This window comes from Thermobia domestica, chromosome 14, assembly GCF_964235325.1.
Source record: "Thermobia domestica chromosome 14, izTheDome1.hap1.1, whole genome shotgun sequence".
Lineage (NCBI taxonomy): Eukaryota > Metazoa > Arthropoda > Insecta > Zygentoma > Lepismatidae > Thermobia > Thermobia domestica.
Genome location: NC_137467.1, coordinates 80,197,494 through 80,213,097, shown reverse-complemented (window position 1 = coordinate 80,213,097; position 15,604 = coordinate 80,197,494). Strand labels below are relative to the sequence as shown.

At 37.0% G+C, this 15,604-nt stretch overlaps 1 protein-coding gene across 1 annotated transcript; it reads left to right on the top strand.

Annotated features, from left to right (window-relative positions):
* The first annotated feature begins 790 nt into the window (after nt 1-790).
* LOC145670235 (uncharacterized) lies at nt 791-11,998 on the top strand. Its single transcript, XM_081738630.1, has 4 exons — nt 791-1,283; nt 7,639-7,810; nt 9,491-9,587; nt 11,870-11,998. Exons 1-4 carry the CDS (start codon nt 1,152-1,154, stop codon nt 11,913-11,915), a joined length of 447 nt encoding a protein of 148 aa, XP_081594756.1. The 5' UTR covers nt 791-1,151; the 3' UTR covers nt 11,916-11,998.
* Nucleotides 11,999-15,604: the final 3,606 nt, after the last annotated feature.

Genomic DNA, 15,604 nt, shown 5'->3' with positions numbered 1-15,604 from the left:
GTATATCACGTGCTTAAGCCGTTATATGCACATATGCATTGTGTGGATGATGCACACGTACATAACCCGTGATTGAGAAGTGCATGTGCACATGTGCATTACCATGGATGAAACACACATTTATATAACCCGTGCATAAGCCGTGATATGCACATGTGCATTTGCGTAGATGAAGCGCACGCACATAACATGTGACTAAGTCATGTATGTGCACATGTTCACTTGCATGGATGAAGCACACATTTATATAACCCGTGTTTAAGCCGTTTCGTGCATATGTGCATTTCCGTAGAATAGGCACACGTACATAACCAGTGGTTAAGAAGTGCACGTGCACATGTGCACTAGCATGGATGAAAAACGCATTTATATAACCCGTCATTAAGCCGTTATATGCACATGTGCATTTGCATAGATGAGGCACACGTACATAACCCGTGATTAAGAAGTGCACGTGCACATGTGCATTATCATGGATGAAGCTCAGATTTGTATATCTCGTGCTTAAGCCGTTATGTGCACATATGCAGTTGTGTGGATGATGCACACGCACATAACCCGTGATTAAGAAGTGCATGTGCACATGTGCATTAGCATGGATGAAGCACACATTTATATAACCTGTGCTTAAGCCGTTATGTACACATGTGCATTTGGTGGATGCAGTACACATTTATATAACCCGTGCTTAAGCCGTTGTGTGCACATGTGCATTTGCACAGCTACTGCACAGTTGTATGACACATTCGTAATACCGTGCAAGTGTATTTAGTTTCATTCTGCTAATATTTACATTAAATATGGCTATAGTATTTTTAATTGAAAGTTCAATTTTTTAAAAATTATTATATTACTCATTCTAAATAAACAATATAATGTAACCTGCATTTTTCGAAGGCTTAAGTACATTGGAATAAATATTCAATCAGATAAATCGACACGCTATAAATAGGCTCTCTCAGTAGCATAAAAAATGTGCAGTGTTCGCTTTGATGTAATAAATGACGTGAGAACCGAATAGACATGTGTCTGATTATATACATACAAAAAGATATGTAAATATAATAATCTTAATAAGATTATTATTGTTTGGAAGTAAAATATTATTTTTCTCTATTAGTTATTAATTTAATTTTTATTTCGAATCACGCATGCGCACTGGTTGGAGCTGTGTATTAGCCATGCACGGCGCGCTTATTTGTGTGGTCGGGTACGAGCTGTGGTGTGGTGGTGTTTGTCCAATGTTGTTGAAGGCGAAGAATTCAACATTATATTATAATCAGGTGAGTGATGAACTTAATTTTACTGTAATTTGTAAAATTTAATAAAGCACCCGTTTAAATAATAAAACTGGTGTTAATGTTGCCGTATACACATGCATCCTGTTCTTCTCAAGCAGTATTTATTAGTTGACATTTTATGTTTTTGGAGGGGACATTGAAGCTATAGATATACATTGAAGGCACTGTCATGATTTGCATCTCTTTAAAGAAAGATCTGCAAGAGTCATTATCACGTAGTCCTTTTAACATGAAATAAATTATGCATACATAACCCTACATTTGAAAGGAGGTAGTGTTCCAACGGCAGAACCTCCGAGATAATTTACAATCAAATCAAGGTATGCTAGTATCATTACCAAATCCAGAATGGGAATTAGGGGTAATAGTTAAAATAGGGAAGGTTCTAGATTACTGGTCCCCCATATAGATTAGTAGCTGGGTAGGTTTCTTTCTGTACTAAGTTTATGCATTTAACTTATACAGTATTGCCGAGCGAGCGTTAGCGAGTGAAGGCGGGTTAGAACCCCGCAGGGCACGTTGTTTTCTGTCTTTATTACTGCTCAATGGGAAGGGACCAGTAATCAAGAACCTTGCCGTTAAAATAGAACCTGATCGTATGCATGTATTTTTCTTGAGCCATCTTTTAAGAAAGGTATAAAGGCATTACTCGAGCAAACGGTTCTATGAAATTTACACGCATTTATTGCATTTTCCGGTTTCTTTTTGCAGAACATGCACTAAATGAGGAGCTAATGCATAAACCACGCACCAACTTGTCTAGGTGGCCACTAAAAAGCACGAATGCTATCTAACCGAATCAGGGCAGGAGCGCAGCAGGAGGCCCGAGCGGATCAAAGGGGTGCGTTCGTAGGGAGCAGGCGGGTCAGCAACAAGGGCATACGCATAAACGAGGATAGTGAAAACATACATTAAATATCTGCAATAATTTTTACCTTCAAAAGCACTTATATAATAGTAGTAATTCTTAATTTCAAAATGGCTTCACTGCTTTCCCGCGTACAAATGGTCTGCTGCGAGGAGAAATTCGTATGCTCTGAATTTTTACTTTTCTACACTTACCATGACGCTTGAAAAACTATAATACGACGCTCTTTATCACACGTATCGACGCTCTCTAATCGTATGCTTACATTATATCTATCGCAGTCGTCCATTGCTAACACGAACGGAACTTTCCCGCAGTTTATTTTCACCTTCTTCGCATTCTTGTATTCTTCCGCTTCAGTAAATAGTTACATGTAGAATACGTTCACTACCATTGAAAATGTATTTCAATATGATATCCACTGACAGAAATTACTTATATTTACACTCTGCTTCTTTTACGAAAAGTGTTTCACATCGTATTTTACCTATAAATTTTGTTTTCGGTAGAACCGCCTGCTCGAGTGAACCCATACAAGCATTTTTTTGAAGACCTTACTGCAACATGCAATATTTAAAAAGGATATCTGAATATAGATCGAATTGATTCAGGATATAGCTTAAGGGCAACTCTTTACTGTAGGTCTCACATGTAACATCTCCATTGTGACTTACTTCACAAAAGATAACTCTGCGAGGCAGGGTTGGTTTAAACCAGCTGGTTTTTCAGAAAAAAAAAAAAATTGTTTAAACAAGAAAGAAAAAAAAAAAAGAAAAATGTTTAAATCGTGTGAACTTTATGGTGACGTTTCCACATATCAAACCATCCGCATTACGTTTATCTACTTTTCACCTTTTAATCGAGGGGTCCCGTGTTCAATTCTCGGTCCATCTTTCAGGTGTAAAGCAAGTAGCAATTCGAGGTGTCTCTTTAAGCGAAAGTCTTCTCCGTGATAACGTTGGTATTTCATAAGGAATTTAAGCCTAAACATACGAAATGAAACCAAGTTATATATTTCTACTTGTTTTATAAAGAAGCCAAGGCTGCTTAAACATATTGATAGAAATTGGCAAAATTTATCAACTGCCTACGTAGCTTCCAACATCAGCTTGGATTTCACTTTGTTTTAATTTTATTGAATATCTACATACCCAATTTTTAATTTAATACCTCAGTTTTAGCCTAGTGATTATGATATGTTGACCTTCAAATTTTACACACAAATACATTTAAATAACAGGATTTTCCCAATGGAGTTTCCCGATTTATATATATAATTCTGTATAATGTTTTTACTTGTGTAACTGTTTGTCTTTTAGTCCTTCTGAAATGACTCTTGACTAGGGATGGCCACAAAGTTCCGGTTCCAGAACCGGTTCTTAGGAACCGGTTTCAGACTTGGATCCGAAAGCCCCCAAAGACCCGTAAAGGAGCCACAAATTTCACCTTCAAAACACTGCAAAGAGGACCATGCGCTTGTGCTCTCCCCGCCCAAACTCTCTTGTGCCCCCAGAAAACAATTTTGGTCCACCAGTTTTTTTTTGTTTTTATTTTGGTCCACCAGTGTTTTTTGTTTTTATTTTGGTCCACCAGTGAGTGTTTAGCCAAATGAGTTGGCCAATTTGCCTGTTTAACCATTAAGTTTGCCAGTTACCCAGTTAATTTAGCTAAATGAGACAAGCGGCCGCCACCTGGGTGCCTGCCTGTCGCTTCCACCATTTCATCTAGCACACTGTTCACAGCCTTCCAGCAGCTCGTGTTTAGTGTAGGGATCGTCACAAAGTTTCGGTTCCAGACCTGGATCCGAAAACCCAGTTCCAGAACCGGTTACAGACCTGGATCCGAAGAACCGGTTCCGGACCTGGATCCGAAAAACCGGTTGTTGAACCGGATCTTCTAGAACCGGATCCGTTCAGACCCGAAAAACTGTTCCAACAGGAACCGGTTCTGGCCATCCCTACTCTTGACAATTATAGCTATTAACAAGCAAGCTTATGTAAAGATCAGTACAACGTATTTTTATCAAGAGTCCTTCGTGAGTGAGTCGGCAATCACATTTGTGACCAGTTAACCCCGGTTTCGTGTCCAAATGGACAATTTCTCTTGGATGTCTTTGAAGCTAGAACAGCTGGGGGATAGCCCAGTGCCTAGAATAGATAACTTGGTTTCAAATTTTATGCCCGAATGCAATCTCTTTGTCAAACCAAGGACCATGGGAGGGGGACCTCTCATAATTTGTACGTGAGAGATACTGGCGACCATCATTTTTGTATTGGCGAGTGAGTCTGACTTTGAAATTTTGCGCCCTGTTGTCTGTTATGCTATTGTCATTTTCTTTCTCTCTCTCTCTCTCTCTCTCTCTCTCTCTGTAATAATGCACGAAATTTGCACTTCACAAAAAAATCAAAGCTCTGTTCAGTCATGTCTTTAACCCGTTATGTAGATTCTTACAAAAAATAAAGTAGTACGAGAAAAAGCACAATCTTATCAAAAAAGAGCTGAGTTTGAATGATTTATGAGTGTTATCTAGTTAGGATATTTTTTCCTTCACTGCTATTAAATTTTTCATAGTCACTTATGAATCTTTGTAAATAGTGAATTGAAAAAATGAAATGAAATCTTTGAGTTTTACGTCCCACGGTTATGCCGGTTAGGCTAAAGGAGACGGTGATAATGAGAGATGAGTAAAATGGTGGAATGAAGAAAGTGGGAGAAAACGGGAGTACCCCGAGAAAACCCACGAGCACGGTGTTTGTCCACCACAAAGCTCACTTGGCGGGGGCTGGGATCGAACCCGGGACCCCAAGCACCAGAGGTGAACGCTCTACCACTGAGCCACCGCGCCTCCCAAATAGTGAATTGAAACTAAATTGTCCACAATAATGTAAATGGATTGTGTGTGCTAGATTTGACTTTAAAACTTGTTTTGAGAACACACAAAATTTAAATTTGAGCATATTACAAATGTGATTTGACGCGAAATAACTGTGTAGTAATATGTAAGAAAGATATGGTAAAAATTGAAGTGTTTTCTTTCATAATACTTTCATTTTCTTAAATGTGGGAAACTAGGTCGTATCTACATACTATAATTTTTCCGCTATTTTTGGAAACTAATAGGAAGTTTTTAATTATGTATACGACAAACGCCATGAGATATTTATTATTTGTCCACACGGGCCAGTTAATTTATATATATTAGTATGGCGCTAAATACGTTGTACAACTGTTAGGTGTTACACTACCGAAAACGTGAGAAAATTAACTTTAAGGATCCATGGCTCCAGTACTATGGGACCAATCGTGGTCGGGTCAAAGCGTCACATAGGAACTAGTATGTGTCCTATTCAAATATCCACGTTTCAGAATCGTGCGGCATTTGCGCATCAATTTCTGTAGAGGCAGTTGATTAGTACTTCAAATTTCCGGAGCATTTCCGAAATGCCTCTCTAAGCTTTAATGCGCAAATGCCGCACGATTCTGAAACATGGATATTTGAATAAGGCACACACTAGTTCCTAAGTGATGTTATGCAGGGCTCCCAGCTGTCCTCTTTTTCCTATTTTTTCTTATTTGTTTGGAAATGTGTGTATATTTGTCCTATATTTTAATCTTCTCCTATATTTCCTATATTTTTAGTGATTGCATTATTAAAAATACAAGCCAAAGACAGTTCCAGTGATGATTTAAGTTGCTACATATTAGCAATATGCTAAATAAGTCATAGCATTTTTTAAGGGACAAGTCACTAATCCTCACTATTACTTTTTTTTAAAAAATTTGTTCTTTACTATCCTCCTCTGTTCATTTTTTTTTTCTGTTTCCTATGTGCTTATTCTTCCTCAATGAAGCTTAGCTGAGGAACCTTACCGTGCTCCAGACTCTTGTAACGCAAGCTGTGTTAGCATTTTCTTTCAGCAGTGTGTGCAGCAGTATTGTTTCGGCATTAAGGTGTGTTGGTATTCACCAACATATCCCAACGTCTTCCAATATTGCTGTACATAATATGCAAGGTCCACACGCGTCCTGGAAACCCTGGAAATAAAAGTGTTTCGTAAAAACGTCCTGAAAAGGTCACGGAAAACGTCCTGACGAGAACTTTCTGGAACTTCAAGATTTCCATTGAAAGTCAATGAAAATCCTCAATGTTGTTAGAAGCTCTGTTGTATCTTTTCTAGAGCACAAAGGTGAAAAATCCAGGAGTCTGAAATAGTTACCTATAATGAGCAACCAAGACAATATTACGTGAGTAGACATTTATAGACTTTATAACATTTCAGAAAATAAATTGTTTTCACAGAAATTAGTTATGTAGCGCTCCCTAGCAGAATGCTCCCGATTTTTGGTGACTGAATTTGATCTAACTTTGACCTAAGTTTTCCGGAGATACATAGATTATCTCCACTTTATAGGTTCAGATTCGCGTACATCCTGTATGAGATTTACCATTGTTATTTTTTTTTCCTACTAGATAGCACCATTAATACTCCTCATTGTGAATATAAACAACTAAAAGTAGTACTGATGGCACAGTCCGTCAATCTTCTATTTCAGTGTTCTAACTTATTAAATTAAAAAAAAAATTCGTCGCTTTGCATGAGTAAGGTTGTGAATTTACGAAATACATATTTTTCTGAAGTCATGGCAATTGTATTAATTTGAAAGGGATGTTTGTATGATACTTTTTATATTGCTACTCTCACTATTTCATTGTAATAATAGAATATTGAGTGTCTGTTATTTATCTTATTGTGCTCTGAAATTAAACTTCACTTTCTGCTCACTTTTATATTGACTGTTCGCTTCTATATTCATGTGTAAGACAAAAACTTGACATTTACAACATTGGTGCTGAATACTAAATTGTCGTAAGAGTTGACATTTTGAAGTTATTAAATACGTTTCATCCGTATGCATGTTTTTTTCTATAAGTTAAATTGTGTAAAAAGTTTTCAACAACTAAGAATGTATGTGTATATTGACTATGTATATGTATAATTTTATCAAATTTGCAGAATTAAGACACATTCAAAAAGTCACACATTAAAGAATTATCTTCTTTAGCGATCATGGGAACTCGGATAGTACTACATTCCTCCACATGCTCTATGAAGTAAAAACAGTGGAGTTGGCAAAAAATGTAATGCATTTCCTAGGTTGGTTTCTTCAGCAAACAAACGAAAGTAACATTGAAAAAAAAAACTACCAATAACATTGATTGTTTAAAAGTAAGATGTATTAATCTATCCAAATTGGATCCTAGTTTTCATCAGATTTGCTGATTTATTTTTGCCACCACATTTCACATCATATAAAAGATATGTAACCTTGGCAGATAACTTAATCACAAGAAATAATTTATGGTGATTATTTGCTCTAACATTAACTAAATATTGAAAAATATTATTTATATGCATGAAATTTTTTCGCTGCATTAACACAGCACAATCGATACAATGTTACTTTCAGTTTCAAATGTTGGCGAGTGGTGGAAAAACTCCAAAACAACTAGCACAGAATATTCTTCGTCGTGTCGTGGTGGATGAAGTTGCTGAGCTGTATAGCCTCACAGGAAAGTCGGGAATAAATTGTGTGAGGAAGCTGTCGTTTGTGGAGACACAAACCTACAAGTTTATTGTTGGTAAGATTTTTTTGTGCATTTTTTTTTTTAAATCGTGATCGCATTGTCTTCAATGCTTGATAGTTTATAGGGTGTTTATTGGGAAAGGGCAATAATTAGGTTGTGCTCAAGCATGTCCAGAACAAGAAGTCCATATAAACTTTGTTTCAGGGATATTACTATATGAATTTGGTACATGTGGACAAGGAAATGTGTACATTGGAGTTACGTTGAAACAGTTTCATTAATTTTATGTTCCCGCTGTTATTTACCAACACTGTACACCTTTTCTTTCAACCACCCATACAGTAGCCCAAGGGTGTTAGAACAGGTGCCTAGGTGGCCATTAGACTAGCCCAAAACATCCAATCCAACGACTAGTATTTTGCGTGAAGGCACTGGGTGATAGTCGAGTGAAAACGGTTCACCGTCCATTTGGTATCACATGATGCGTAGAAAGAATACTATCCTCCAAATACGGAGGGAAAGTATTTTGCAAAAGATGAAGGTATGGTGCACTGTCAACACGAAAGTTCCATCTGGTAACTGTTCGCATGAAGCATGTTGGTTTTCCGCGGACCATTGGTGCCAATTATGAGTAGTGTTAATCCTGTAGTATCCTCCTCAGTCCTCTTTACATTAGTTACCATTCTCGTGTCTTATAGTATCACAGTACGCATTTCAACATAATTGCAGTGTACCCTTGTCACCATGCATTAAACTTCATGTAGTGATATATCTGAAACAAAGGTTTAAAACGTATATGTTTATGTAAACTTGATTGTTGTAGTCGACAAATCTGACCGCCTCTCAAATTATTGACCTTTCCTCCTGAAGCACCCTGTATATTGTTTCTTTTTGAGTAACAAATTGTTCTTTGATATAAAATATACTGTTTTGCAATAGAATGTAAGTTGAGTGTTTGTAGTAACACAGACCCCACCAAAAACAAAACAAACAGAAGAAAAGTGAGATGAGTACAGTTATGTTTAATTATTTCAATAAGTGAGGAATTTTTAATTTGATAGGTTCTTTTTCTGGCGTTAGTAGAAGCCATAAAATTCTACTATATTTACTCAATTATACCGCTGAATTGTTCCAAATTTTATTACCTTAAAACAATGATTCTCATTATAAACAATAATTTTGAAAGGCATGTGAAACATGGCCGTTGGTTCAATTCCAGATCACACAAAATATTTCCAATCCTCTCCCCACATTATTTAAACTTGTAAGACGAAAATATCATACGTCGTATATGCTTTGTAATGACTGCACTTTTTTATTTACTTAAAAAGTCACTGACAATTGCTGCAAATGATAAAAATGTCAATTAGATTGAGAGGGGAGTCATTGGTGTGGTGAGTGACTCACTGCTGGGAATGACAATTTCAGTAATCTTCAATACAGAGAGGCAGTGGGAGGGGGGGAAAATCGGAGCATAAACTTCTCTGTATGCTGTATGCGAAATAGTTTTTCTTTATCTGTTCCGTATAAAAATTGCGTGAAGTATTATACTCTCGTAAATACAGCAAATATCTCATTACCAAGGTATCATTCAGACGGAAAAGGATTGCATACCAAAATTGTTGTTAGGGTTTCTCTTTCTCACTTTTGATGTTCTTATTTTAGGATTTAAGTTTACTAATGAATGTATAATTTCATATATATCAACATAGTCATATGTACATTTTTTTCTAGCATCTGCAAAGAAATTATATCCTGAGTGTTCGGAGGAGCAAATCAGGGAAGCGATAAGTGATTGGCTGCACCACGCCAAAACAAGGAGGTCACGAAGGTACGTATCACCTCTGATGTTTGGTTTTCATGTATTCGTAAGCCTTTATTTTAATATTTACATGCAATTTTGCAGCAGTTTTCAAAATAAGAACGGTTAACAAGTGGTCTCCAAGCTTTAAATTGTCACTATAATCTACATCAGAAGTCGGCAACAGGGCGGACATTTTTGCATACTTGGGACCTAGCGGGCAAGGAGGTGCGGAACTGTGCTTTTACCTTGAAATATGTGCGAGTAGCTAACGGAGTATAAAATGTGTTTGCTCTCGTAGGTAATTTATAAGCAGAAAAAAAAAACCTTTGACGCAGTCATTCTTTCAACTTTATTCTCTATAATTTATACGCACCTATTCTCAACGTGTATATTAACGCTCTCCAGCGGCGTTCTCATTTTCAAAGGGGACACTAGAACAAAACTGGGCGATTCGGGGGTGTTTGAGATTTCATGATCTTTAAGACTTTTTTCTTATTCTGCGAGAACGATTATGTATTTTACAAACTATTAGAAATTTGTAGACTTATATGACACAAACAAACTTTTTCTTTTTTTTTTAAAGGTTAATATCGACGGAAAAGAGAGGAACATTTCATTTTTTTTTTCGTCTTGTACAGTGTTCAATATAAATATCGCAACTCGACTACAGTTTTAAGATTTTATCTTATGCAATACATTTGAAATCAATGTTCTGCAGGTTGCTGCATAATCAATCTAACCTTAAACTAACGCCTGATAGGCAGGTAACCAGCGAAATATTGATTTCAAATGCATAAATTAAAGTATTGTACTACTATAGAGTTGCGATATTTATGTGGAACACTGTACCACCTGATGATAAAAAGAAATTGACTCATTGATAGTAAAAGAAATGTTTCTTAAGAATCTTACTAGTATTGTTTAAATTCAAAATGTACATTATATTAGTTGAAAAAAAGAAGAAACCTTTACGTCAGGATTGCAACGCTGAGTTAGGAAGGAGGATAATCCGATGTCCCGTCATTGCACTATTCGATTTACAGGCACGCAGACAGAGAATATGGATTTTGCCGATCGCTTATCTAGGATATAGGATCTTTTTTTCTTACACAAATTTGCCACTGTGTTTTTGCATATTTTGGGTTAAATTTTAAGCAGTACTTAGTCTTCCAGTGTCTCAGTATCTAGTAACATGACTTGAAATATGAATATCTAAAAAAATTTATTAATAATGCCATTGTACTTGATAGCAATAAGATTTATAAATTTGTTTCACTGTGAGTCATATAAGTCAGGGGCGCACTGACAGGAAGTCCGTCGGATCTGAACCCCTATAACGTTTAATTTGTATGAAAATGAATATAATTTCAAGGGCAGGTACGTAACTTATTTGCATTTCATACTCTAAACCATCCTCGGCCGCTCGCAGAGAGGAATACAGAGTGCACTACTGTATATACTTCTGCCTATCTTGCATAACGTGGTAGAGATCAGCCAGTTATATACAATTGATAATATGGAAAAGGCAACGTTTTTATTGGTTGTTCATGCCACAAAAATAAATCTTTTTCATCTTGCTTGCTTCTCTGAATATTGTTTCTTACTTTCAACCCACTTCCCGTAGCTTAGGTAACATAAAACTTCCATTTGTGCTAGATTTTTCTTCGTTATGCGTTGACTCACAGCTTTCGTCTTCATTTTGAACTTTTCAGAAGGCATTCGAAGTGTAGTGTTTCGATCATCCGTGAACATTCACCTCAATTTCTCTACCAAATTCACTTCTCATAGTTCTTACTGCATCCAGTCTTGAGTTTATTCTCATCCTTCACTGTCCGTACGAATGAGCACGGGGTGAACAAGCATGCTCATACATTTACTCCTGTTGTAATAACTCAGTTTTACGTGTACTTAAACCCACACTTGTCAATGTCATTCAAGGTCAGTGCATTTAGTACCATTTACTCATGAGATGTTCTACCAGTGTTTTCAACACACGTTTGCACAGGATTGCCACCTGTCGATAAAAAGCCAGCCTCGTTTTCAAATTGCTAATTTAAATACTCTTACTGGAATTGATTCAATACCCTAAGAAATCTTATTTCAGAGATGCTGATGGTGGTGATTTATTGAGCTTAAATGGTAGTCTTTAGCTTTGTTTCTGGAGAAAATGGTATGGCATGTATAATTTGGATGGACCATATTTAAATTCTTAATCTCAAACTATGCTAAGAATATGACTGTGATTTAGTTTAAATAGATTGATTTAGTGTCTGCACTTACTGTATTACTTTTAAAACTTCTCTTTACAGGATGCAGAGGACTGAGGCCAAGGATTTATCGGAGAAAGTAAATTAAAAGAAAGAAAAAAAACTACAACCATCTTGTAGATTACTTTTTATATTTAATAAGAAATAAATGTATAGATATATATATAATCAGTTGTTATCAATGTTGTAATACCTACTATTTCCATAAAATTACAGCGGAGTTGCACCAAGTTACGGTTAATAGAATATATAAACATTTTTGCACTTGGATTTTGTTTAAAATCTAGTTTCACTTGTGATTGAGTTGAGGCCACTTTGCTTTATCAAGCATATATTTTAAATCTGAAATAGCTCCATGATGGCTTTTGATGAAATCATACTATGTAAAAGCTATGTTGACAAACCAAGCACTGTATTAAAAGAAAAAAATATATATGCAAACCACAACTGTTTATAAGTTCAGAACCTAATTATTCAGACAAGTATGAGTTTTTTCTTTCTTAATATTTTCAGTATCATATATAGGGGTCGGAAGTTAAAGATAGTTTTTCCCAAGTGCCCGAAGGTAAGAGGAACACCATAATATATGTTAATTTCGGGTCATTTTAGGCCAGAAAATGCTTAGTTTTAAGTCATATTTGGCTTATTGGTCCCCATTTCCCTTTAAGTCTTAACAGCTGGTTTTGGTACTTGACCTTTTTTCAACTACAGTTTTGCTGCCCATTCTCAATTAGAAACTCTTAAACATAGTTTTCTGTAATAATCTCTGACAATAGGAACCCTTGAATGACTGGAGCAGGTATAGTAGGTATGACCAGACAGTAGATGCTTGTGAGGATTGTCCTCCAAGTAGTTCAAAATGAACAGCAGAAACAGGGCGACGAAAATGCAAATTTGCAATTTTTTTTTCTGTTCAACATATCACCAGAATTGTGTATTATTTAAATATTATACACATTAAGTGTATCATTATTGATTTTATCATATTTTAAGTATTTTTTTCCAAATTTAGGTCATTTTCTTAATATGTTTAGGCTTTTTAAAAATTTTTTTAGGTAAGGTCTTCAACTTCCAGGCCCTAATGGTACGATACCCAATATGCTGCATAGCAAAATGAAAAGTCTATAATGATATATGTGTAGGAAAAAAGAAAAATATTGTGTAAATGCTCGTGACAGTGGTTTGTTAATATATACGCTACTGATAAACAAAGTTTCGTCAGAGTACCATATTGTCTCGTCTTCAGGTGACGAGAATATGCTGTAGCTGCCTTTTGAGGGGGGGGATTGGAATATAGAACTTTGGGATTACTGACCTGGAACGTTAATGGTGCGGTAGAGTAGTGCACGAGTCAGTAATTTTGGGTAAGTATATAATTGCTTTTTCGTTACATGTAACTCTGTTACTTTTCAAGAAGACGTTTACAATGTTGTATTTGAACTGCGTAAGGCACCAAATATATAAACTCCTTTTTTTTCGTTGTATCTCTAATATGCTTTTACATCACCTCTACACTACGAGGAAATCACCTGTGTCCTACATGAAAATCCTCTCGGTACTGCGTGTAAATCAAATGTGCGGAAGGTGTAAATCACTTGTGCAGGACGTGTGCATGGTAGGTATTGCGCATCCGAAGATGTTGAATAGAACCTGTGACGCTTATGTGCATCACATGTACAGGCGTACATTTATACAGATGATGCACATGTTGCATCCGTGCAATTGTACATGTACTACATGTAAATCACCTCTGTCGTTCATGTAAATCAAATACGTGCTACGTGTAAATCAACTGTGCGAAAGGCGTAAATCACTTGTGCAGGACGTGTGCACTGCACATGTACTGTGCACGTGAAGATGTTGAATAGGACCTGTGACGCTTATGTGCATCACATGTACAGGCGTACATTTATACAGATGATGCACATGTAGCATCCGTGCAATTGTACATGTACTACATGTAAATCACCTCTGTCCTACATGTAAATCAAATACGTGCTACGTGTAAATCAACTGTGCGGAAGGCGTAAATCACTTGTGCAGGACGTGTACACTACACATGTACTGTGCACGTGAAGATGTTGAATAGAACCTGTGACGCTTATGTGCATCACATGTACAGGCGTACATTTATACAGATGATGCACATGTTGCATCCGTGCAATTGTACATGTACTACATGTAAATCACCTCTGTCCTACATGTAAATCAAATACGTGCTACGTGTAAATCAACTGTGCGGAAGGCGTAAATCACTTGTGCAGGACGTGTACAATACACATGTACTGTGCACGTGAAGATGTTGAATAGGACCTGTGACGCTTATGTGCATCACATGTACAGGCGTACATTTATACAGATGATGCACATGTTGCATCCGTGCAATTGTACATGTACTACATGTAAATCACCTCTGTCCTACATGTAAATCAAATACGTGCTACGTGTAAATCAACTGTGCGGAAGGCGTAAATCACTTGTGCAGGACGTGTGCACTGCACATGTACTGTGCACGTGAAGATGTTGAATAGGACCTGTGACGCTTATGTGCATCACATGTACAGGCGTACATTTATACAGATGATGCACATGTTGCATCCGTGCAATTGTACATGTACTACATGTAAATCACCTCTGTCCTACATGTAAATCAAATACGTGCTACGTGTAAATCAACTGTGCGGAAGGCGTAAATCACTTGTGCAGGACGTGTACAATACACATGTACTGTGCACGTGAAGATGTTGAATAGGACCTGTGACGCTTATGTGCATCACATGTACAGGCGTGCATTTATACAGATAATGCACATGTTGCATCCGTGCAATTGTGCATTTACTGCGTGTAAATCACATGTGTTCTACATGTAAATAACCTCTGTCCTACATGTAAATCACCTGGGTATTGCGTGTAAATCACCTCTATCGTACATGTAAATCACCTATGTGCTACATGTAAATCCCCTCTTTCCTACATGTAAATCATCTGGGTACTGCGTGTAAATCACCTGTGTGCTACGTGTAAATTACCGCTGTCCTAGATGTAAATCACCTGTGCACTACATGTAAATCGAATACGTGTAACGTGTAAATCAACTGTGCGGAACGTGGAAATCATTTGTGCAGGACGTGTGCACTGCACATGTACTGTGCACGTGAAGATGTTGAATAGGACTTGTGATGTATATGTGCATCACATGTACAGGCGTGCATTTATACAGATGATGCACATGTTGCATCCGTGCAATTGTACATGTACTACATGTAAATCACCTCTGTCCTACATGTAAATCAAATACGTGCTACGTGTAAATCAACTGTGCGGAAGGCGTAAATCACTTGTGCAGGACGTGTCCAATACACATGTACTGTGCACGTGAAGATGTTGAATAGGACCTGTGACGCTTATGTGCATCACATGTACAGGCGTGCATTTATACAGATAATGCACATGTTGCATCCGTGCAATTGTGCATTTACTGCGTGTAAATCACCTGTGTTCTACATGTAAATAACCTCTGTCCTACATGTAAATCACCTGGGTATTGCGTGTAAATCACCTCTATCGTACATGTAAATCACTTATGTGCTACATGTAAATCCCCTCTTTCCTACATGTAAATCATCTGGGTACTGCGTGTAAATCACCTGTGTGCTACGTGTAAATCACCGCTGTCCTAGATGTAAATCACCTGTGCACTACATGTAAATCGAATACGTGTAACGTGTAAATCAACTGTGCGGAACGTGGAAATCATTTGTGCAGGACGTGTGCACT